This window comes from Labrus bergylta, chromosome 6, assembly GCF_963930695.1.
Source record: "Labrus bergylta chromosome 6, fLabBer1.1, whole genome shotgun sequence".
Lineage (NCBI taxonomy): Eukaryota > Metazoa > Chordata > Actinopteri > Labriformes > Labridae > Labrus > Labrus bergylta.
In genome coordinates, this window is record NC_089200.1 from 11,428,576 (window position 1) to 11,451,347 (window position 22,772).

The following is a 22,772-nucleotide window of genomic DNA, read 5'->3' on the forward strand; positions in this document are numbered from 1 at the left end:
TGACTGACTCTCTATATCTCCCACTAAATGTGAAATCCATTCAGACATTCTCTGTGAGAGTGAAAATACCTGATGCAACACGGAAAGTTCCCTGTGCTACCAATAAACTAAGCACAGAGAGTGGGCCTGGAATTAACACTGATGTAAACTGCTAGAAATAGATGGAAAAACAGAGAGAGAGAAATCATTAAGCCTGAACAATAACACATAATCAACTTTTGGGAGATCAGCAGAAGATCTAGTGTCTATGTGTGTATGCGTGGGGGTGTTGCCTAAGTGAAATTAATCATTAGAGCTTTTATCTGACTTTCTTCTGTGGGCAACCCAATTATCTTTAATTTTGCAATTACACATCTTAGGATAAATTAACCCCCTTGGCAATTGTGTGAATGTTGCAGTGCCCTTGCATACACAAGAAAAACAACAACTGAGAGTAAAGACCTATTTTTAGTGTTGTTTCTCTCTCTGAAAAAAAAAATCCAAATTTACTCAGGGGCATAAGGATGATCCTCTTTGTTTAAAGTCTATTCAATAGTTATGGAGGCAAAAACATCCTTCTTGAAAGAAATCAATGGGCCTGATGTTGGAGGGCGGTATTAAAATCCAACAGTGACCAGATCTGCGCATAGCAAACCTGAGGTGTATCGAACCGAGAGAGGCATAGAGGGAGGCCAGGCTCTGTCAGCCTCTAGAGCTCTGATCAATAGAAACAACTCAACATTCATCCTCTGCTGTCTATCTCACACACACACACACACACACACACACACACACACACACACACACACACACACACACACACACACACACACACACACACACACACACACACACACACACACACACACACACACACACACACACACACACACACACACACACACACACACACACACACACACACACACACACACACACACACACACACACACACACACACACACACACACACACACACACACACACACACACACAGGCTTCAGTGGTCTGAAGGATGCTCGAACCTGCACATTTTGACTGGCACACGGAAGTAGGGTCATACAGAATATCTACAATTCAAAATTTGAAAAAGGAGGTATAGTATTATTGGAATAAATGAATAAATGTGTTGTATGGTCATTATTTATTTAAATGTCCGCCCTTTCATTGGAGCTATGGGGAAGCATTTTTCAATATCATAACCCTTACTCATTTCTACAAAACCACTCGCATTACTTAACATTGTGACATGTCTGTTAAAAGAACTTACTGGAATGCAAACCCTCAAACGTGTCAGGAACCCAGCATTAATAACAAAATAAGACATTTGAACAACACATCGAAAATCGTAAAGAAAGACAAGAAGGTGGGCAGAAGGTCGTGAAATAGGCTATATCATTCAGGCTTAACAGTTATTATCCTGCAAAGAGAGTAAACAAAACACTGAAGCCTTCTACCCTTTGTACTATAAGATATCAAATTATGCATACTTACTGCTTTCAATTATGTTTCATAGTCTTTTTTATAAGCCCTATACTGCTCCATATACCGCCGGAGATGCAGCTGAAATATAACGTCTTAAAGTGTCAGAAGCACCATATAGGATTAATAATTCATTTAAGGAGAAAACGGGGGGTTCATATATTCAAATCTATTGTGCACTAAGATATTGTAAGCTTTAATTTCGCACATTCATGGTTGGCTTTTCTGCCTGCATTTGCTGCTGCAGCCGGTTTTTTATTTTGCATTATGTATTTAACCTCTTTATATATTTTTTATATCACAGTTTGCTCTGACTTTGTAAAATATGATGATCTGCTGATGGAAGACTTGTCTATGATAGGGAAAGCTTGGGTCTGTTGAACACGGTTGGTAAGCCCCCCCTCTCCCTCCAGCAAGTGACAAGAAAGTCGCAAGCAATCTGACCTCGCTGTTCAGACTTCATATTAAAAAAGATCCGAACTGTATCTGATTTGGATCAACATATGAAAGTGGCCCAATTCTCATTAGAAAAGTTTAGTGTGCTATACCTAATGTCGTAAAAAAAAAAAAAAAGATCTGATCTGAATGAGTGAGGAGCCGAAAAATCTGATTCAGGTCACTTTTACCTGCAGTGTGAACACTGCCCAAATGACCGGTCAGCTTGTGAACATGCTGCCATATATGCCATGAATTGTCAAATAGACAAGCAAATCCACAGAAAATAGGAATAAAACATCACATAACTCTAACTACATGGCGTAGATTTGATAGAGTATTCAGACATGCCTGAGTAAAATTGCTATCTAATGTTTAAAAACTCTTTTTGAGACAATTTAAGATGTTAAATTTCAAAAAACGTCCACGGGAAATCTGCTGTTGTGTCAGAAAACTATGTTTACATCACGACACAACTAGCCAATACATTTGAAGAAAACAGAATTTATGTATTTTGTATGTATTTGGCAACATTTTCTTAACATGTTTTAAATTCAAAGTGGTTTGGAACCAAGCCCCACAGGTCTTGGGGTCCATGATACTTATACTTTACAACCCTTGTCGGCAGTTTTATAAGTGTTTGGTGTTTGGTGTGTGTGTGTGTGTGTGTGTGTGTGTGTGTGTGTGTGTGTGTGTGTGTGTGTGTGTACCTGGGGTTGAAAGACGGGCACGGCTGCTTGCTGTCCCTGAGGCTGCGTGTCCATATCCATGGTGTTAGGCGCTTGATCCTTTGCACCTCTGAGAATCAAGCACACAAAACACAAGCAGTGGTTAGCTGTCTAAATGTTAACTATCATACCGAACACTAATCAGTCATTCTTGTTAAAAAAAAACATACTTTAAAAACTTCAAGAATTAACTCAAACAACCAGACAACTGTCCTCTGTTTTTCAGAACCAAACTATCCAGTGCTAGTTGCTGCCTGACTGAGTGTCCTATTTCAGCAGAACTGGATCCTACGTCACGCCTGTGGATTTGACACTCTTTGTTTCGGTCCCTCTCAAGTTGCAGCGTGGCAGAAGTACAGCAGGCAGCGATATTAATCTGAACAAAGATGAGAGAATACCATTCTGTTTTTCTTTGGCATTCCTCCAAGGAACCTTTCCTGGGAATTACTGGTTATACCACCATTTAAGCAGCTCCACGTCTTTTTCTGTTTTCTGAGAAAATATAGGTCACACAGAGGTGAGTGTGTTTGGTATGGGTGTATGCCACAGAGCTGTTTAATTGCATGTTCTGGCATGTAGCCTAGAAACAAGCTAATTGCACAAGATACTCCACCACTAGTTGCTTGGCTTATCACCATAGTTAAAACAGGCATTGCCATAATGTGAAATGTTACCTGAATGAATAATTTACACCAATATTTGAACAAGTATGATGCAAAGATTATATTCACACATGCAATTAGCTTATGTTCTGGAGCCTCCACTCAGCTCATGTAAGTGGGAAGAAATCTGATTTTGACAGATGCGCTGTGATTACTCCCAGTACACTCTGCAATGAACATAATATGGTTACATAGTCCGACAATTAACACCAATTTACTTTTAATTCATGCAAGATATTATATGCAGGTAATAGCGTCGTCCACTATTCATATGTGAGATGAGGTATTGCACGCATGCAATTGTATGTCTGCTGTGCAGTACACAAAATTAAACTAAGAATATGTGAGCACATATATTTGTCGGGATAGAAGACTGGCAAGTGAACACATGCAAACACAGTGAGCTTTTAAAAAATGTTTTAAATTTGTATTCCTGGAAAGCAATAGTGGTCAAAAGTAAACAAGAAACAGATGATTTGTTTAAAAAAAAAAAAAAGAAGTCCTGACTTTTTATTAATAAGAACACCATAAGAGGTAAAAGGGAAAATGACTTCTGGTTTGTCTACTAATCCAGATTTCACTGCAGAGATTAAGGACTCAACCATTATCAGTTTTCTCTTTCTATGTTTTATTTACATCTGAAAAAAATCACCTGGTACAAGAGGAGAACGAACAAAAAAGGACCTGTCTCTCTGCTTGTGTCCTCATTCACTTTAGGCCAATGATGCTAATTAGGCATCTGCCAAATAGACATACAAGGCACAGTAAGTGCATGTTTGTATGTGTGTTGAGGGGCCGTACTATGTGCATGTAAGCAGGCATGTATAAGTTTGTGCATGAACAGGCAAGTATTTTGCATAAACTGTGGTTGTTTATTTTAGATGAGTTCAGCCTTTTTTTCCCCCAGCCGTTCACTGGCCTTCATGAGAGCTTTGAAGATCATTAAAATGTTTGCACAATACTATTTCTCCTGGGATTTCATTGACTACTGTATATTGAGAATATTATTATCTTAAATTAACATTCAAACAAGCTTAAATCAATTCAAATGTAAGATACTCAGAAAATTATTTTAAAAAGCACCCACTGCTGGAGGCAAAAAGGCAAACTAGAGGAACATTTTTAAATAGTCTATTCTGAATCTTTGGGGTCATGTTTTCAATTTAATAAAAAAAAAGAAAAATCTTTGCCAGAAATGGCTATGACTCCTGTAATGGTTTAACTCTGGTTTGGCTGCCAAAATCCCATCATGCTCATGTTCACGCACCTCTGACGTTTCCATGACCAGCAGTAACAGGATCTTTGAGAGCGCGGTCACACAATGTTGTTGTACCATGCTTAAGCACACTGGCCTGAATACAATGTATAAAGGGGACAGGACCATAGCCGGGGAAATGTAGCTCACACTGGAAGAATTTGGATATTTAAATGTAATGACTGAGTTGACTGTTATAACTGGATATAATGCCAGTGGTGATCAAAGATTTATCATAAAAGGTCCAAATGAATGAATATTATTTTAAAAAGACAGTCAATATAATTAAAAATATATTTTCACGCTATGCAGAAGTAATATGTTGTTGTGTTAAAACTCTTACAGCAGCCATACACATGAATAAGTACATATTCCTGTTTCACATCAAGTCCTTTCAAGACTAAATGGAACATGCTGGATCTTCATGGAGAATGTATTACCATGTGAAACAAGGGCCTATTAAGGCTGACTAGCTGGTTGTTGTGGCATTTTGATTTCAGTATCACAGGGGATTTTACAAGTTATCCACCCTGGCGCCCTCCATGCCTCTCGCTGTGATTCTTTGCACTTCAGCCTTGTGTTTTGTTAGATTGGTTCCGGCACTCTCACTCCTCTCCCTAACCCTCTTGTGGTTCTGACTGTCTACGTGTCAAAATAACCAGGGGGCATCCAAGCTCCCTGACGTTCTTTTGCCTCCCACATCCCATGTTAACGAGATCAATTAAGACTGCCACGTTGGATTAACGCACGCTGGAATAAAGCACAATTAACGACGCTAACTCAATCAAACGAGGCGAGGTCACACTCTCGAGGCTCTCACTCACAACGCAGTGCGCAAAGGCTTGTCCTAGTGACTGGAGGAATCAAACACACAGATTGATTTAAACTTTCATCACGTGAACCTTAAATCTGCTAAATCTCTCGCTCCCTGAACCCTGCCCCACAGTTTCTCTGATAGTCTCTGATCCACTAAAGGTCCTCTCATCACAGTGAGGAATTTTAGACTTGTAGAAACATTTGGTATAGGCACAAAGCAGCAGAAACTCAAGGTGCCAGTCTGCCTGCTTTCTGTCATGGGAACAAGAATGTTGGCTTGCAAACTGGCTAGGACACTGCCAACAGTTGGGGTGCAGTAGCTAAAAAGCTAAATCCCCCCACTGTTCATAGATGCATGTCTGTGATTCTTTCTGAGCTTTGGTCTGAGACAGCTGCAAATGTACAACAGAGAATCAATGCAAGCTAACTAATACACTATTTGATCATAGTGATTATCTTCAATCATATTAGAAACATTTAAAGTGTTCACTTTTTCACACTGACTCATGATTAAATGCGTCTGGTGGCGTCACGTACTTGCAAATGATTAAAATTGTACTTAAAAACTTAGACAAATTATCCACAACCCCCATGATCATATCCATTCCAATAAGGATTTCAGGAGTGATGGATTTTTTGCAGATAAAAATTGGCTAGATTTTCAGCATGTGAGCTAGCAAGAACACCATTAATCTCCCTGATGAACTGATGGTTGTTTTTCTTTTGGGGAATGTGAAAAAAAGTTCCCCGCTCAGACCACCAACCACTCAGTGTAAACAAACCCGGTTTTCTGACTGTGTTCCATCTAATGTGAGACTGCAGGCTGACATTCTCACAGCAGGCCCAATCACACGTAGGTAATTATACAGTACAGGAGGGAAGAGAGAAACAATGAGGCAGAACAAGAGGAGGAAAGAGAAGGATATTAACTATTCAGCAGTCTTCTTTGTTCTCACATTTCCAGCACACTTCTCATCTGTTTATTTGCTTCTTTTCTTTTACTTCCACTTACCTGAGATACATTAGCATCTCACCTTCTTCTATCATAAATATTTTAAATCTTTGGTTTCTTTTTTGCTTTATGTTATCATGACACATGCTAAATCGTCCATTTTACTTGTATTAAACTCTGAACCTTTTCTTTAACAAGAAATAGACTGTTGGAACAACATTGTAAGTGCCCGATTTAGCCAATTCTTGATTGTTCAAAAAAAATATGGACCATAAATGTTCTGATTAAATTACGCCAAGAAAACTTGCTTCCAGTGTGCCACCTTCTTTATTTGTCTTTGCTGCCACAGAATTGTGACAGATCATTTCCATAATCAGTATAATGACAATCTTTTGCTCCGCCTTAAAGAATAGCCCTAAAAAGGATGTAAAAAAAATGATCTTGAAGCAAACTGGTTGACGACAAGTCATTCAATGTCGATACGAAAGAGAAAATCTACGGTCAACTGCGGCAAAAGTGAGTTGGACAAGGCATAAGCGAGGAAGGCACAGCAGGGGTGGAGTATAGGACAGAGTGGGACAGATGCAGAAGTGAGGGGAAAAAATGTCAGAAGAGAAAAAAAAGGAGCTTGTTAGCCCTGATGTGTTCATGGTCCTTTGAGAGACGGTTTGGAGCTGTGCACCAGCACCACAGAAGTTGGCACTGGCTTTAGCTTCTCTTTAATCCCCATTTCCTCTCTTCTGCATTATTCATTTAGAACAGGAGAAGAGAAAAAACAAAGAGAGCGAGCCGATTATGAAAAGGTGGATCAAGGCAGACTGGGGGGGATGAATGGGGAAGTAAAGGGGAAAGGTCCTGGAATTAAGCAGCCCTGAAGAGAAGAGCTCAGCTCGGTCTGAGGACAATAAATATGAACACAGACTGATGAGCTTGGGTCTAAGAAGAGAAAAGAGAAGGGGCAAAAGGAGGTGGAGAGAGGGGTTGTGGGGGAGTTAAAAAAGCAGAGAGGAAAAACATAATGTGACACTATCCGGCCCGAGTGTAGGATGTGAGGGAATCAAAGGCACCTTTGAGGAGCCAGAAGACGACAGTGAAAGTGCTAGAAGAGTGGTGTCCATGATTACAAGAAGTAGGGAAATCTTTGAGTCTGTGCTCATGAAAGCCCACCCCGGGCCTCGTCTGAAACCCCTGCTCGACTTAAACCGATGATACACAGAGAGGAAAAAACGCAGAGAGAGGAAGAGAAGCGCTAATGATGGAGGGGTCCAGCTACTACTGAAGCAGGGCACTCTGCAATTCATTTTAATCACTATTCAAAATCATTAGCCCGAATGCGCGAGTACTCCCGTTTGGTGGACCACGAGCCGAGAGAGAGAGGGAGAGAGAGAGGGAGAGAGAGGACCGAATACACCTCAGCATGTGAGCCGCTCTTTGAGTTCTTTGAATAAGACAGTCCAAGACTTGATGGAATAGGAAATGAAGACGAAACTTTATTGTTCCGCAATCTAAAAGAAGAGAAAAAACAATTTGAAGAAGAAGCGAGAAACCTTTGAAAAGAAGCTTTATGAAGTCAGCCAAACACACTTCAGAGTCAAATCATTTAAACTTTGTCCATTCACCGAATCTGGGAACAAAAGTACTAAGTTAATCAGGACGTAGCTCAGGATGAGAATATTACAGGACCTCAATAAGTCTGACAGACGACCTAAATAACAACACTACAAAGAATATTTACATTTCAACCGGCAGAATGTCGATGGATTTATGACTACCTCTATTTCAAACTGTATAAAATCTAAAAATCACAAGACAATTCCAGATAGAGCCTTGTTTAAACTAGTTTTTTAGGCCGATACTGATAGTTTTGCATATCTGATATTGTTTTTCATGTACCTTATATTTTAACCACAATGAATAAGCAAACGGTTTTTATATAGGTGGATTCAATGTTTTGAATATTGTGTCCAAATATGAACCGGTACCTGGCTGGACATTTTATATTTGAAAAATAATCTGACATGTCTTTTAAATGAATGCACATCTCTTTACAGATATACTTGTATTTAGATAAGACTCGAGTATTATAGAGAGAGAGAGAAAAAATAATACATAGAGACAACGAATAGAGCAAACAATGGATCTACAGTATATGTTTATGTCTGTGTGTGTGTGATATCTTTACAAAACTCAGACCTTCACCCTCTCCTGTGTGGAGGGAAAACAGTGAAATGATAAAAAAGGGAATTAAGACAAAGAAAACCGCTGAGGTCCATGGGGACTCTACAAGGCCAGTGATCCATAATGCGGCTTGCTAACTATTTATAGGCCTCCTTTACATTTTTCACTTTCACATTTTTATAGGCTAATGATTATTTCACTGCAGAAGTAAATAGCACAGCACCAACATCCCGTGCTTCATGTGAGGCCTTAATTGATTTATTTCCCAACAATCCAAGTAAACTAGTGCAGAGCTTTGCTCCTGTGTGCTCACATTTCACCTTCTGCAGCCTCCATAAAACACATCTGTACTATCACCGGATCTTCCATGAGCCAGTAATCCCATTAACCACAGTGCACTCTCCTCTGTCTTCATCTCTGTGTGCGTGTGCGTGTGTGTGTGTGTGTGTTGGCTTGTATATGCACACACCTGCACATTTGTATCGTCTCCATCTCCATTTCCCTTTCACGTATTCAGCCACTATGCAAGGTAAACATGTCCACCATTGAGTAAAGAGCTCAAGCACATGCAGGTGCCGGCCGTCCTCCTCCCCTTTCTCCTTCTCCCTCGTACTTGTCCTCCCCACCTCTCCTCCCTGGTGCTTCCCTGCTCCTGTGTGTTGCTGACACGAGCTGGCACGTGGCTAAAAGCCCGGGCCACCTAGGCTCTATTGTCCTGCCCACTCCATTGTCCTGCCCACTCCACAGCAGCACTGACGGCTCTCTTGTGGCAAGGGGCCCTTTGTTGCCAGCCTGTCAATTCAGCAGGTGCCTTACAGCAAAAGGCAGCAGCCAGCCAGCCAACCAGTCCGCCCAAGCCGCTTCGTTAGCGCAGCACACTGTTTGATGTTCTCATTTCATCAGCTGGGAGACGGCAGCCAAGGAGGATGCTAATAATCACTTGAAAAACAAAAACATTTCACTCAAGCTTGTAAAAGATAAACTCCAATTTCAATGATAAAAGAAGAGTGACAGACAGCCCTGGTACCAGTCACAAAAAGAGCGCCAGACACGCTATCCCTCTCTCTTTTTTCTCTCAGCATCCCTCTTTTACAAGGTGAAACCAATTCATTCTGTCAATCACTGAGAATAAACAATGTTTATTGACAAATTGCTGACTGTGTAAAGAAAGACCAAATCATGTGGGCAAAGTATGCAAAAACAGTGCTGCATTTAAGACAGCTGTGTGATCCCTCAAAAACCAGCTAAGTGTGTGAAGGTGCAGGTTGTGTGAAGAAGAGAACCCCCCCCCAAGGCACTCAGGAAAGGGGACCCTGGGGGTTTGGGCTATGCTTGCACACCCTCACTACAGTACATTCACAGCCTTACAAAATGTGATACCACCATCGCAGCTCAGTTTAAATGGAACCCAATGCATAATATGTAAAGAAAAGTCAAGACCACTTGTTTATAGCAAGAGATGCTATAATTTTAAGGATGTTTGAGGAACCTTATGGTTGTTTAAGGTTAATTGCAAGAAGTGCAAGAATATAGAGGAAATCATTGACAGTATTAGCATACAGACTTTAAAATAGGGCTTTCACACTTGCAGAAATCTCCTGAAAAAAAGGATGTATATGTGAATGCAAACAGCCGAATTAGGTTTAGGTTATTCTCTGGAGAATACATCTCGAGCCAATAGAAGAGGGGGTGATGTTTCTATACTGTGACTGCTGCACGGTGCATAGAGTGTCTACACACGACCACTACGAACGCCGTGCATGCACGTAATTAAACGGCTGCATTACGTTTTCTGTTGTCATTCCATTGGACTACATTTAGCAATGATATAAAGGCAGATATTATCATTATAGCATCACCCGTCGTCTCTTGGTCCGCTACTTCCGCATTGTTTTTTTTACGTCACGTCTTACCTCAGGAAATCCCCCGCCCCCCCTCCCATCTGACAGGGATAGTCTCCAGATGTGAGGAGCAGATGTGAACAGCCAGGTCGGGAAAATCCCCGGGGCAGTCCTCTCAATATCTAGATATTGTGCATATGTGAAAACAGCTAAAGTGTCCTATGATTGATGCTATTAACAATTATTATCATCATAAGAAACCAATAAACCGTTTGGCTCATCAAACATCATGACAATGATGTCATATTATCAGGGGGCTTGATATGACATCTTAGAATGTCTTTTGTGCACAAATAAACTGTCTAAAAACAAAAAATATCCACTTTCTTTCCTAGAACATAAAACCGGTAAATGTTTAGGCACTTTTGTTTATTATGATATTTGTCTAGTTTATTTTTTAATTATGGTTATTATATTAGCAAAAAGCAGTGGCAACTGTTGAGGTAGTTCACATGTAATGCACAATACAATTTACCCTTTTTTTACACTTCTGCATTTATATACATTTCTATATAGGCACCCAAAGATCATAAACACAAGTGAAGAAAAAATACTTGTTTATGTTTTGTTTTTTTTAAATTAAAGTAGCTATTCAGGGTTTTTTTAGGAGCACACCTTTGAGCTGATTTGAACCTTTGAACTATATATCCACGCCCAAAATTGCACAAAACAGCATGACGCACATCCCAAGGCTTTGGGTTGCATTAGAGCCCTCTGGCAACAACAACTCATGCTCTTTCACAATGAAAAACGGAGCATTCCACCACAGCAGAGCAGCCCCTCGTTGCTCCAGGACCAATGAGGGCTTTGTTTGTTAGCCATGTCACTTACTGACCACCAAATTAGCTTCATCACCTCTGGCACCAGGATATCGAATGTGACATTCTGTACCACAGGGCCGGGACTCTTTTTATATGCGCTGCTACAGGGATAATAAAGACATAAAATATGGAGAAATAAGGTACTTTTGTAAAAAAAAAAAAAAAAAATGAATACATAAATAAGGGAAAGCCATGCTATCTTTTTTTCTATTCTAAATAAAGAATTGTTTAACACTGTAGTGTACTGAGGAAGACCAGACTCTTGCTGGAAATACACTGTGGTTTTATGAAGGCTTGTGACTGTACTAAACAGGAGTCCACAGATGAAAACATCATCATCTGGGCAGTGTTCGGATTCTGAAATTACATTTCCTGTTCTGTCTCTTTGCCCTATTAATATCTCTAAAGGAGGATATGACGCTGCAGAGAACGAGACATCTTCTCATGGCCCATGTAAACTAATAACTGCATAAAAGTCAACAACCAGTATGTGATATGATGCGAGCATAAAAAGACGTTTAGAGGGAAATCACAAAGCTACAAAACCAAACATAATTTGAATCTTTTTTTATTCTTAACCAACATAAGTGCATTTTACCCAGCATGCAGTTCTGGCTATGACAGGGTTGTCCAGAAGCAATGATAAAGTAGAAACTGCTGACCCATCTTTGTGTTCTTCAGAGACGATGAGGCCTGTCATTTGAGTTTCTCATCTATGAAACAACCATCAAGAAAACATCTGGTTAATGTAGGTTTTTTTTTTTTTTTGCCTTCACACAAAACCAGCAGTCTCTCCTTCTACAATCAAGCAGGTTTTATTTCCACACTTCTCCCTGGATAGTTTAAAGCAGTTACCCTGCGTCAGCATCGAGGTTTGACTAAGAGGAAATGACAAGAGCAAGATGTCCAAATCATTAGTAATGTGAGAGGAGCAGTTCCCAGGCATGTCTCGTTACATAGCTGAGTGCTAACGTGAGGGCTAAGGGCTCGTGATGGGGCTGTTCTGGGCCCAAGCCTGTCAGGGAAGGGGGAAGGGGACCACAACTCTTTAGCATCTCCAGGGTTAGGGGTTGGAACATCCCAGGCCAGACCCTGAACCTGACAAAACCTGAGGTCAACTCCCTGTTCAATGAAAAAAGGAATACCGTCGAACCTAGTCTCCTCATCACTCTAATGTAATTCACAATTACATTAGTTGTTTTTGTTTACTTGAAATGAAAAGTCAAGCAGATGCAGACGAACAAATTCATATAAATCTGAATATGCATGCACTGAATACATACTAATAGCAGCCCCGTGGGAATGTGGCTCCACAAAAATCAAGCTCAACTGTGGCTCTGGTTGGGTTTCAGACTGCTGTGGCTTCTGTGGTCGGCCCTGCTGCTAGCTGCCGCACACACAATCTTCTAACCAGATCCAGAGCAGTGCTTCTCAATCAGAGGTCAAATCCAGTACCTTTGCTGGATAAGTATGTGAACACCCAAATGGTTTCTTACTATGTAATCAACAAACATAACGTATTCTGGATTAATCATCAAGTCAAGTCATATAGAACTTATTGAGTTTGATGACATTTGGGAAGCTTTGAATTAGAATCCCAAGTTGTGTGGGTTTTTTTTGGAATTTAAAAAAGAAGAAATCAAATCTCTTATGTCTTTACTTACCACTTGTGGATTAAGCAAAAACAATTTAAGGAACTATGTGTTGCTTTTATTCAGTGCACATTTCATATATATTATTATTTATACCTCAAACTTCTCTGTAATAAGCATCTGAGCAGTGTACAATACAGACACACAAATGCACACAAAATGAGTTCAACGTTTATTATTATTCCTACGGCGCTCATCCTTCTTTGCATGAGTGCATCATCCGACACACCGACAGAGAGTCTTAGTATGTGTGCGAGCGTGTGTAAGGAGCTGACTATCAGAGAATAAGGTTGCCCCAAAGGGGTCGCACCTCTCTCCACTCTCGCCCCCCTTCCTTATCCCTCCTCGCTACTCTGTGCCTGCAGGGATTTCCCTTTTCAGTTCAGGAGAGATGTCAGACCTGTTCCACCATCCCTCACACAGAGGATGGACTCTGCCCTCCCCTCACATAACATTTGTTAAACTCCACAAATCAGACTCATCTCTTGATATCAGGACTGAGTACAGTTTAACAAAGCCACAGCTGAATCAACACGTCTATACATGCCTTCAATCTGAACCTAAAGTGACTACTGACATGAGCTGGACACATTCTGAGACAGACGATGAACTTGCTTCAAAACGCTTTATGAAAAGCACAAACAACACTGTATACAAATAATCATTTACACAAATTCAAAGATGGGGACAGAGCCTAAAGCAAGAAACAATCAAATGCCACAAGTAACGTCTTTGAAATATCTGTCGAACGTTTAGATACTGCATGTTTTAATACTTAATCACTGTCTGAATCCTGTCATCAGATCCTTTAAAATGAAAAAAATTCATTTTTTTAAGCCACACATTTTCTTCAATGCCATATAAAAACATGAATATGTAACAATCCTTCACAATACTATAAAGCCTCAGAGAGTTTGGTCCAATTAGCCATCGTTAAAGTTTGTTGTTCCTTCAATTTCTTAAACCTGAACTTTATGTTGTTAACAAAGGTTGATGTCAGGCATCTATTTGCAGAAAGGGATTTAAAAAGTAAAACATAAAAAATGAAATAACATAACGTTGATTTCAAAAGGGCATTTGAGAACACTGACCAGATCCAGATGAGATTATGTTTTTTAATTACAGTGATTAAAAAAAAATAAGAGTATCATTGCTTAGAATTTTAATATCCAATAGATAATGTTATTCTAATTTTCACATAGGACTTAAAGTGTCTTTTTATCCATTACAAACAAAGTTGAAAATTATCAATAAATGAAAAACTGAAAGCCAGGGAAAATGCAGAGAAGGAAGGAAAAAAAGAAAAGCACAGAAGACAAAGAAAAGAGAGAAAACAGCTCCACAACAGGGGTTGAAAACAGCTAAACCAGATAGGTCTTCCCTGCCTCCTGCACATATTAGAATATTAATATTAATGAAACATCCTGTCCCCCCTCCCCTCGCCTCGCCTCCCCCCCCTCTGTTTTCCCCCTCAGACGATTTGAACATGAAAAACTTAAAAAGCGAAAATTCCAGGAGTTGCGTATCACAGTTTGACCCGGAGCCACACAGCAGACACCAACCATGACAGACTCACTGTTCAAAGCAAGCGTGAGCTGCTTTCATCAGGGGATCCTGGTGTTTTTTTTTTGTTTTTTTTTACAGTGTGACACCACCAGCCAGTGCCATCTGCCTTTTACTAAAATCAGAACTTCAAGATGTGCTTCCTGCTTATGCGTTGTTTTTAGGTGGGCTTCACAACCAAGGCCCAGCGTCACGCAGGCTTTTGCTGCTCTGCTGTTTGCTGACTGCTGTTTACAGCCAAACCCCGCAGTGTGGCGCAATGTTAAATATTCACTGTTTAACTGTCGAGCCAGAATTGGTTGGGAACCCAGCCAGGCTTTCACAGAACAGTAAAACGGGATTCCCCCCCTCTTTTAACCAAGCCAAGGCAAATCAATCACATCTCCTCCAGCCAACCCAGATTCAGACCAGCATCCTATGCCCCTCCTCCTGGTACACGCCCACTTCTTGAAATGCCAAGACTCCTTAGGACCACTTCATTAAGTCCCACTCCTTCATTTAAAGTTTTTATCATATATACTATGCAAAAAAACATTAACATTCACATCGTTTGCACATTAAATACACCTCTGCTCTAGGCCTGAGTAAGCCGCTGCTGACTCCTGGTTCCTGCCTTCAGACATCTGCAAAATATTTTTATTCAGTGCCCCAATACTGCACTGGCAAAGGTCTCTCATCCTTGGCTTGGCAGGACTTCTGACAGAGCCAGCCGGCAGCGCCATACAGGCCTAACCCCTGCTGCTGCAGCTTCCTGCTGCTCAGAGGGAGTCAGGCTGCCTGCCTCTCATTGACTGTGGGCCAGGCTGGGCAGAGAAGAGTGGACGCCCCAGGTGGAGAGAACCCCCTATAGAGTGGAGCTGAGGTGAGAATGGGGGACAGATTCAGAGTCATAGAGGTTGAGGAATGGAAAGAGGGGAGAAGTTGTTTGGGGGAGGGGGGTTAACAAAAGAGATTGAGGGTCTTGAGATGAGAAGCAGTACTACGTGGAGAGAAGAAGAGATTGGCGGCACGGACATGGAATGGGAACGAGACGAAGGGCCTGGAGGGCAGGTTATGCAGCAGGAGTCGAGGGGAGCCTCTCATTATGACTCCTCTTCCTTCTCTATGCCCCTAGGACTTGACCACAACCTCAAAGCCCCAAGCCATGCTAAGAGACCAGGGCGACGAAGGAACAGTGCTGTGAGTCAGAGTATAAATACAGACAGAGGAGGGGACAGTAGGGGAGAGGGACAAGAAGTCCACAGCACCCAAATGAGGCAGTGTGAAATGAAGAGTGGAAACTAAAAGAATAGGGTTTTTATAAATTAAGGGATCCTTCCTGATATCCGAGTTATTTAAAGCAATAATAAGTAACTTTTCCATCTAATAATAGAAGTTTTCAAGATTTATTTAATAGTACAACTTTTAACAGGGAGAATGGTGTCTCTCACATGTCCACAGCTCGGTCAGATCACCCGTTTATTGCAGTTTGTAACTTGGGCAGCGGGCCAATGTTATATCATAAGAATTGCATAGGGCTTCATAGCACTGTAGATCCCATCCAACCTTCAGCTACAAACCAGCCAGTTAGCACGTCTCAATGGCTTACAACACAATGGCTTAGGCTAAGAGGAAGAGGCCAGTGATGGATGAAGCTAAAGAGAGAGTGGGACAGAGCAGAATGTACATCCCTACAGATATGACTGATAACAGATTACGACTTAGTGTAGGCTGTGTTGTTACTAGTGTTATCATTGTCTCATGTTTAGCTGCTTTACTGAGTGCAGAAAATCATCTAAACCAAGTTATGTCTCAGGTTTGCATACAAACATATCTTTCATTGTTGATCTTTCATTGAGCTTTATAAGTGTAGAACCTTACAAACCTACCTCAACTAGCATAATTCTCAGAAGCCAAGCATATAAGAAAACCACATCCTGTTCCTACCCAGTCTGCATACCTGCAGTGCCATCATCGTACCAGCACCCCACATGATTTATTTACTGAACGGTCCTTTATATGTTCAGTACACAAAGGCAAAGTATTGGCTGGTTTACCTTAAAATATAGGCCTTAATTTTAAATCGTAATTTCACAAAAGAGAAAGATAACATAGATTCAAGAGTGAAAGAGAGACAGTTAAAGGTCCTCAGCAATTCTGAGTGAAAAGGGGGAGGGTAAAACAGACAGTCTGTCAAAACAAGATGCTCTCATACAAAATTGTTCTCTTCTGCAGCAAATCCCGTGTGAAACATTAACGCTCATTTGTGATGAGGCAGGAACAAACGCCCATAGCACAGTCAGTAAGCAACGCACAAAAAATAATCTTCCTCCCTTTTTCTGTTCATGAGTGCATATTCATTTTGCTTTTGTCTCATCTCATGACAAATGAATACTGTCAGTGTCACTGATGTGCTGTTTACAGTGGCACATAGCATCTTGTAATTATTCTGTGAAAGTGAATTTGTATCCTGAGGGATCTGTATTTGTGTGTGTTGATAATCAAAGCAGATAGAGACAGAGAGGGGACGGTTGGAGAGTGATCTCTAATAAAAAAAAAAAAAATGAGGATGTTGTTGGAGAGCCATCTTTCCAGCACAGTTCACAATATGCCAACACAGATTTGGTAGCTTTGTTTAAATGGCAACAAACAGCTGCTTGTTCTTAAACACGCACCAAACATACAGACACAGTTCACATTCTAAAGATATTGGATAGTTACAGGGTAATGCATGAACAATCATTCCAAAAATTGCCTAAATAAATGGTTCAGTTGCAAACTGCAACTGATTAAATGGCTGCTTTATTACTATATGTCAAATAAGGCCAATCAATTAACAAATGGTGATTTTCTCAATACATTAAATATTTGCAGTGTACAAGCAAGCTTCTTAAGACTATTTCTTCATGTTAACTTGTTTGGTTTTTGCTTAATGGCTCTTAGCACAGACAAATCTGCTTTTGAAGGTGTTGCTTTAAATATTTATATAATATGTTCATAACTTTATTGAATATAAATATACAGTATATATTTCTAATGATGCATGATTTGAAAGCCAGAGACTAGACCAAGGTTGTAGTGAAAAAAAAAGAAATAAAGAAAAAGCATGGGCCTTTTCCAGTGAAACAAACTACTGATATTGTGCGGTCATTGCATAAGCTGACCCAGGGGCACGGAAAGCGTTTCATAAACTTTAAACAGGGTCCTAGGTCAGTAATTTTTGTGTTTGCATGTCTTTGTAGTCTGCTTCCCCCAGAGCACTTGAGAGCCCATTGAGAAAAGGCATCAATGCCACAGTGAAATTGAGAACTTTCACGTGACATGGGGCGCCTCAAGGCATCCTCCAAGGATATCTGGATGCGTGGATTATCAGTGACCCTTCATAAGGAAGAAAGGAGATGGATATGAAAGTATTGACTGGCTGGATGCTTGAGACGAGTATAAAAAGCAGCTAAGAAAGCCCACTCTTGTTGCCAAAGACCTCTAAACTCAAACCAAACTGGAAAGGGGAGACCCAATTCTTAACTCTTCTGGAAAAGGCATCAAGCTTGACTTTTATTTTTCTCACTTTTTATTATTGATAATAAAACAACTAATGACAAAAAAGCCAAATTTCTATGCTGTGGTCCTCTACCTTTGCCAGCATCATTTACGTACAATGCTTGGCTGTGGTCTTTGACATCATTTAAAAGACAGTGCTTAATGTAGCTCAAAAAATTGCCTTAGGAAGCATCTTCCTTCAAATATGCTTTGCGCAAGAAAAAGATATGAGTTAACGTTTTTTGTTCTTCGTGAAACCCGAAGGCAAGATGACTGTTAAAGTGGTCAGATGACAAATGTCTCATCTGATCTTTAATGCAGCGAAGGGGCCAGCTCCAGGGCTAAAACAGGAAACTCTCACAGAACAGAGCGATTTGGTAAAATTCCAGTGTTAAATCACTGCTTTGGGTGCTGCAGATTCCTCCACACCAATGAAAGCCATCTTAGGTTTCACTCTTAAAGTATCTGTGGTAGAAAGCCTTCCTGCTATTAAAACCGCACTGATATGAAAGAATATAAGCATAGACGAGGCTAATATGTATGCATGCGTGTCTAAGCTTAATCCCAGGAAACACCTGATAAATTTGCCCCTGCAAGATTTTGCTGGATTGTTTTTTGTAATTCTTTAGACAAAAAAAAGCCTGCTTTTGTAGCCTTTTATTTCTCAAAGCTGTTTTTAAATTGAAATTAGTGGAGCATAAGAATATTGAACAAAAAGTTTCAAGGCTCTGAATGTCAAAAGTTCAAACAAATCATGCTTACTGTATTTCGATAAAGAAGAGCCTCTCCAAGGTACTCCTTAAAGTTCTTCCAAGGCAGTACGCCAAATTTTAAAAAATCTCCTAACAAGGTTGTTCATTTTGGAAACTTTCGATACCACATAATAGCAATAGAATCTATGTCATTTAATAATTATATGATATTATCAATAAGTACCAAAGCTTTAAAAGCTACCAAAGAAAACAGTATTTTTAACCCAAATCAAGTGAAAGAGAGTGAGCACTTTTCAGATTTTGGTACCGAAACGTTGACAATGTATTTATGCAATTTCAACAGTGCATTAGTTCACCTGCATTTTTTGGAAAAATGTAGTGTTGTGAAGAAGAAAATAGGCCGGCACACTTGCTCAAATCTAGTATTGTGACATCCCTAGCTCCAAATCCGTCAAAAAAAATCAAGCACAACGTTTAAAGCCCATAGAAAAGTAATAAATATCTGTGACAATGACAAACCTTTTCATAATAACCTTCACACTGTTATACTCTTACTTTTGGCTGCTAAACTAAGACCATTAAAAAAACTGAAGGCTATATCTCACTGTCCAATGTTTTTTTGAGATCAGCGGTCACAGACAGAGTTAATATAAATGTACTAAACAAGAAAAAGGACATTTTCTTGCTCATTTGACCGTTAAACCACTGCATAATACAATGGACAAAGTCCTCTATGTGTTTATATTTGCATGAGTATTCATTCAAACAGACTACACGCTACCTATCACTGCTGTTTCACCTCTAGTCAACCTTTATTAACCTTATTAAATCCAAACAAAACAAGACAAAACAATTAAGTTTTGTCAAGGCCAGTCAAAAGTGTGCCACCTCTCATCAGCTGAAATTCAAAGCGTGATGTACTGGCAGAAATCCCTCACCACTGAGAGTTATGCATACATTTGGCAGCCATTTGCTGATCATCCGGTTCGTGACACATTCCTTGATAGTCAACTTCACAGAGCCAGCCGGTGTTCAGCTCCATCACCTGATGATGCTGGCAGACTCAAGCCTGTTGTCTTTGACGATGAGTGAATGAGGCAACACAGTAGTGAGTAATAATTGGGTCAACAAGGTATGTCAGTTCCCACTAACTCTCTTCTGAATCATCTCTCTGCAGCGGAGCCAAATGTGATGGTATGACGCCTGAAATATTTGGCTGTGATAAGCAGCGACAGCAACATGGCATGAGATACTGTTTTTCAACCGATGTGCAAGTTCCAAAATGTTAAGGCCCAGGAGACAAAGCTCTGTTTACACACCTGTATGCTTCATCAGCGATGTGTCATTTCTATGTGTTTTTTCTTTTTTTTACTTCATAATAGTCTTTCGTCGTTTCTCGATCACATTAAGTTCATGTATAAAACCATTTGATATTATTCAAAGCATTCCAATGGATGAGCTACAACAAAGTGGTTCACTCAAGTCCTAAAATAAGTCTTAATGCAATCACTAAGTAAATGTTTTGAGATAAACTTTTTGACTCACAAAAAGTGCAGTGAAGAAAAGCTTATTTTCTAAAAAAATAAAAAAAATAAAAAAATAAAGTCTTGATTTATTTTTCTATCAACTAAACCATCTCTTTTTATCAGTTCTGCCTACATATAAACCCTGTTTACCAGGCCTATATTCACACAATTTCTGCAGAACATGTAAATATAAATATAGATAAAACAAAAAAAAAGAAGAATCTATTTTTAGATTTTGAAATTGTTCTTGAATCAGTGTTGTTGTTCAAATAAGCCCCAATCAAGCCACAAGACAAATGTTATTCCTCTCACTGCAAGAAGAAGGAGGTAATCAGTCTGCAGACGAGAAACACAGAAGAAACTGTGTAAAGAGACAACGCACATTAACCTGCATGAATTCCCCAAACTCAATTAAGATCGATGTTTTCTACTATGTCACAGACGCACCTTTAAGAGAAGACCACACAGATGCACGAATAGGGCCTTACAAGGTCGTATGTATGCAGCATACTGCAACATCACTGTAACGCTGGAGCATGGCATGTGTCAGTGGCTACTTCATTTGACTGACAACAAAACAAGAGACAGCTTCGTGACTTTATCAAGGCTAAAACGCAGCCTGTCGTTGTTAGAAAAGGCACTGTGTGGCGCAATGTTAACGTTAAAATGTCACTGCTCTCGTTCGGTGTAATGCGGTGCAGTCGACTGTAGTTTCAAGGTAGCGTGCTAATATGCTAACTAGCTAACTCGGCTAGCTAGCGAACTTCGTAGAAACTTTATGAAGTGTGTCAACATCGCTTTTCACCAGGATTAGGTCGTATTTAAAGGCTCTATGCGGCTGTCAGCTTCAAATTAAGTGGAGAAATATGTTTTGGATTATTAATAAGTAGTTTTTTAAGCCGGTCAATGCAGCGTTGGAGCAGTTTAATGACTTAAGCTAACTTAACGGTGTTTCACGACTTACCAGGAAGTGGGATTCTGTTGCTATGCTATCTCCTCCTGTTGAGACTTTCTTCTGATGGTTATGGCGGTTGTCTTTGTTTTGACTTTCCCTTTTCTTTCCAAGGTCTCTCCAAAAAAATTTAAAAAAAATAAAGTTGACTCAGTGGAGCTCTCGTCCTGCGTGGCACCGTTTCCAGAGAGTTTAAAAAAAACAAGTTTTCACGGTGGAAGAGGGAGAGTCGGTTGCTGTGGTAGAGCCAGTCGAGATTTGTGTGTGTGTGTACGTGTTTTCAGATAGTCTCGTCTCCACTGGCTAGGCCCCTCTCATCACCACACTCCTGACCCGTGTGCCAGTAATGTAAACAACCCAGCATTCCCGGAGCGCAGGGGAGGGGCAAGTGTCAAAGAGTGGAGCGAAGCTGTCAAATACCGCGAGATTCAACAGAGGAACTCAAACTCCAAGGAACACAAGACTCCCTTTTTTTTTTTTTAACTTTTCCCCATTCATATTCACACGCAGGAAAATTGCAATGCTGTTTAATGAGAGGAATATGGAAGCCCATTTCCGCCAGTTAAAAAAAATTAAAATTAAAATAAGGCGAAATTATGAGATATAAAGTCATAATAATGAGATAAAAAGTCAAAATGATGAGATAATAAGTCAAAATTATGAGATATAGAGTCGAAATAATGAGATATAAAGTCAAAATTATGAGATATAAAGTCATAATAATGAGATAAAATTGAAATTATGACATATAAAGTTGAAATTATGAGATAAAAAGTCAAAATTATGAGATAAAAACTCATAATAATGAGATAAGTAAATATAATGAGATAAAAAGTCAAAATTATGAGTAAAAGGCTAAATTATGAGATATAAAGTTGAAATTATGAAATATAAAGTCAAAATGATGAGATAAAAAGTCAAAATGATGAGATATAAAGTCAAAATTATGAGATATAAAGTCAATAATGAGATAAAAAGTCAAAATTATGAGATATAAAGTCATAATAATGAGATATAAAGTCATAATAATGAGATAAGTCAAAATAATTAGATAAAAATTATGAGAAATTTGAGACTTTATTTTCATTTTTATTTTCTTTAACTGGTGGAAATGGGTTTCCATAGAGAAAGGATACGATATTGAGCTTGAGAATTCATTCCAGACTTACAAGCTGTTTGTAAGGTTATCAACCGTGTCTCAACTTTTGACACAGAATCAAACTTTGCTATTCAGGGCCACAAGGTAAGGTTTTTATGAAGTATCAACCTAAGTTGCTTAGTGTGAAAGTAAATTCTTGACCTTGGTTTTAGTAGTTTGCCCCCAAAGAAGGCAAGGCAGGCCTACACATAGGCCTATTTCATTCATGGGCTTTGAACCCCATCACCAGCACCTTAGATTTAATATTCATGGGTTTTTACAATTGTAGCCTGTTAGGAGGGTTATGTTTTGTTTGTTAAATCTTTACAATAATTATTAGGTGTAAAGGAACAGTATCAGACTCCTACTTATATGTAGCTCTAGTGAAAGTTCAGACAGGAAGACTATATTTTGCACACTCGTTTTATTGTTTATTCTCATACCATGTCAAATCACTCCTCCACACATGCTCACTCATTACTTCTCGTAATCATCACCTG

At 39.7% G+C, this 22,772-nt stretch overlaps 1 protein-coding gene across 1 annotated transcript in view; it reads right to left on the minus strand.

Annotated features, from left to right (window-relative positions):
• Positions 1 to 21,501, minus strand: part of nek7 (NIMA-related kinase 7) — a 58,913-nt gene extending 37,412 nt beyond the window's left edge. Inside the window, exons 1-2 of the mRNA XM_020656825.3 lie at positions 21,147 to 21,501; positions 2,607 to 2,694 (exon numbers count right to left, since the gene is read on the minus strand). Coding sequence (XP_020512481.1) covers positions 2,607 to 2,666 — 60 coding nt within the window. The 5' untranslated portion in view covers positions 2,667 to 2,694; positions 21,147 to 21,501. The remainder of the gene's footprint in view (positions 1 to 2,606; positions 2,695 to 21,146) is intronic.
• Between the last annotated feature and the right edge of the window lie 1,271 nt (positions 21,502 to 22,772).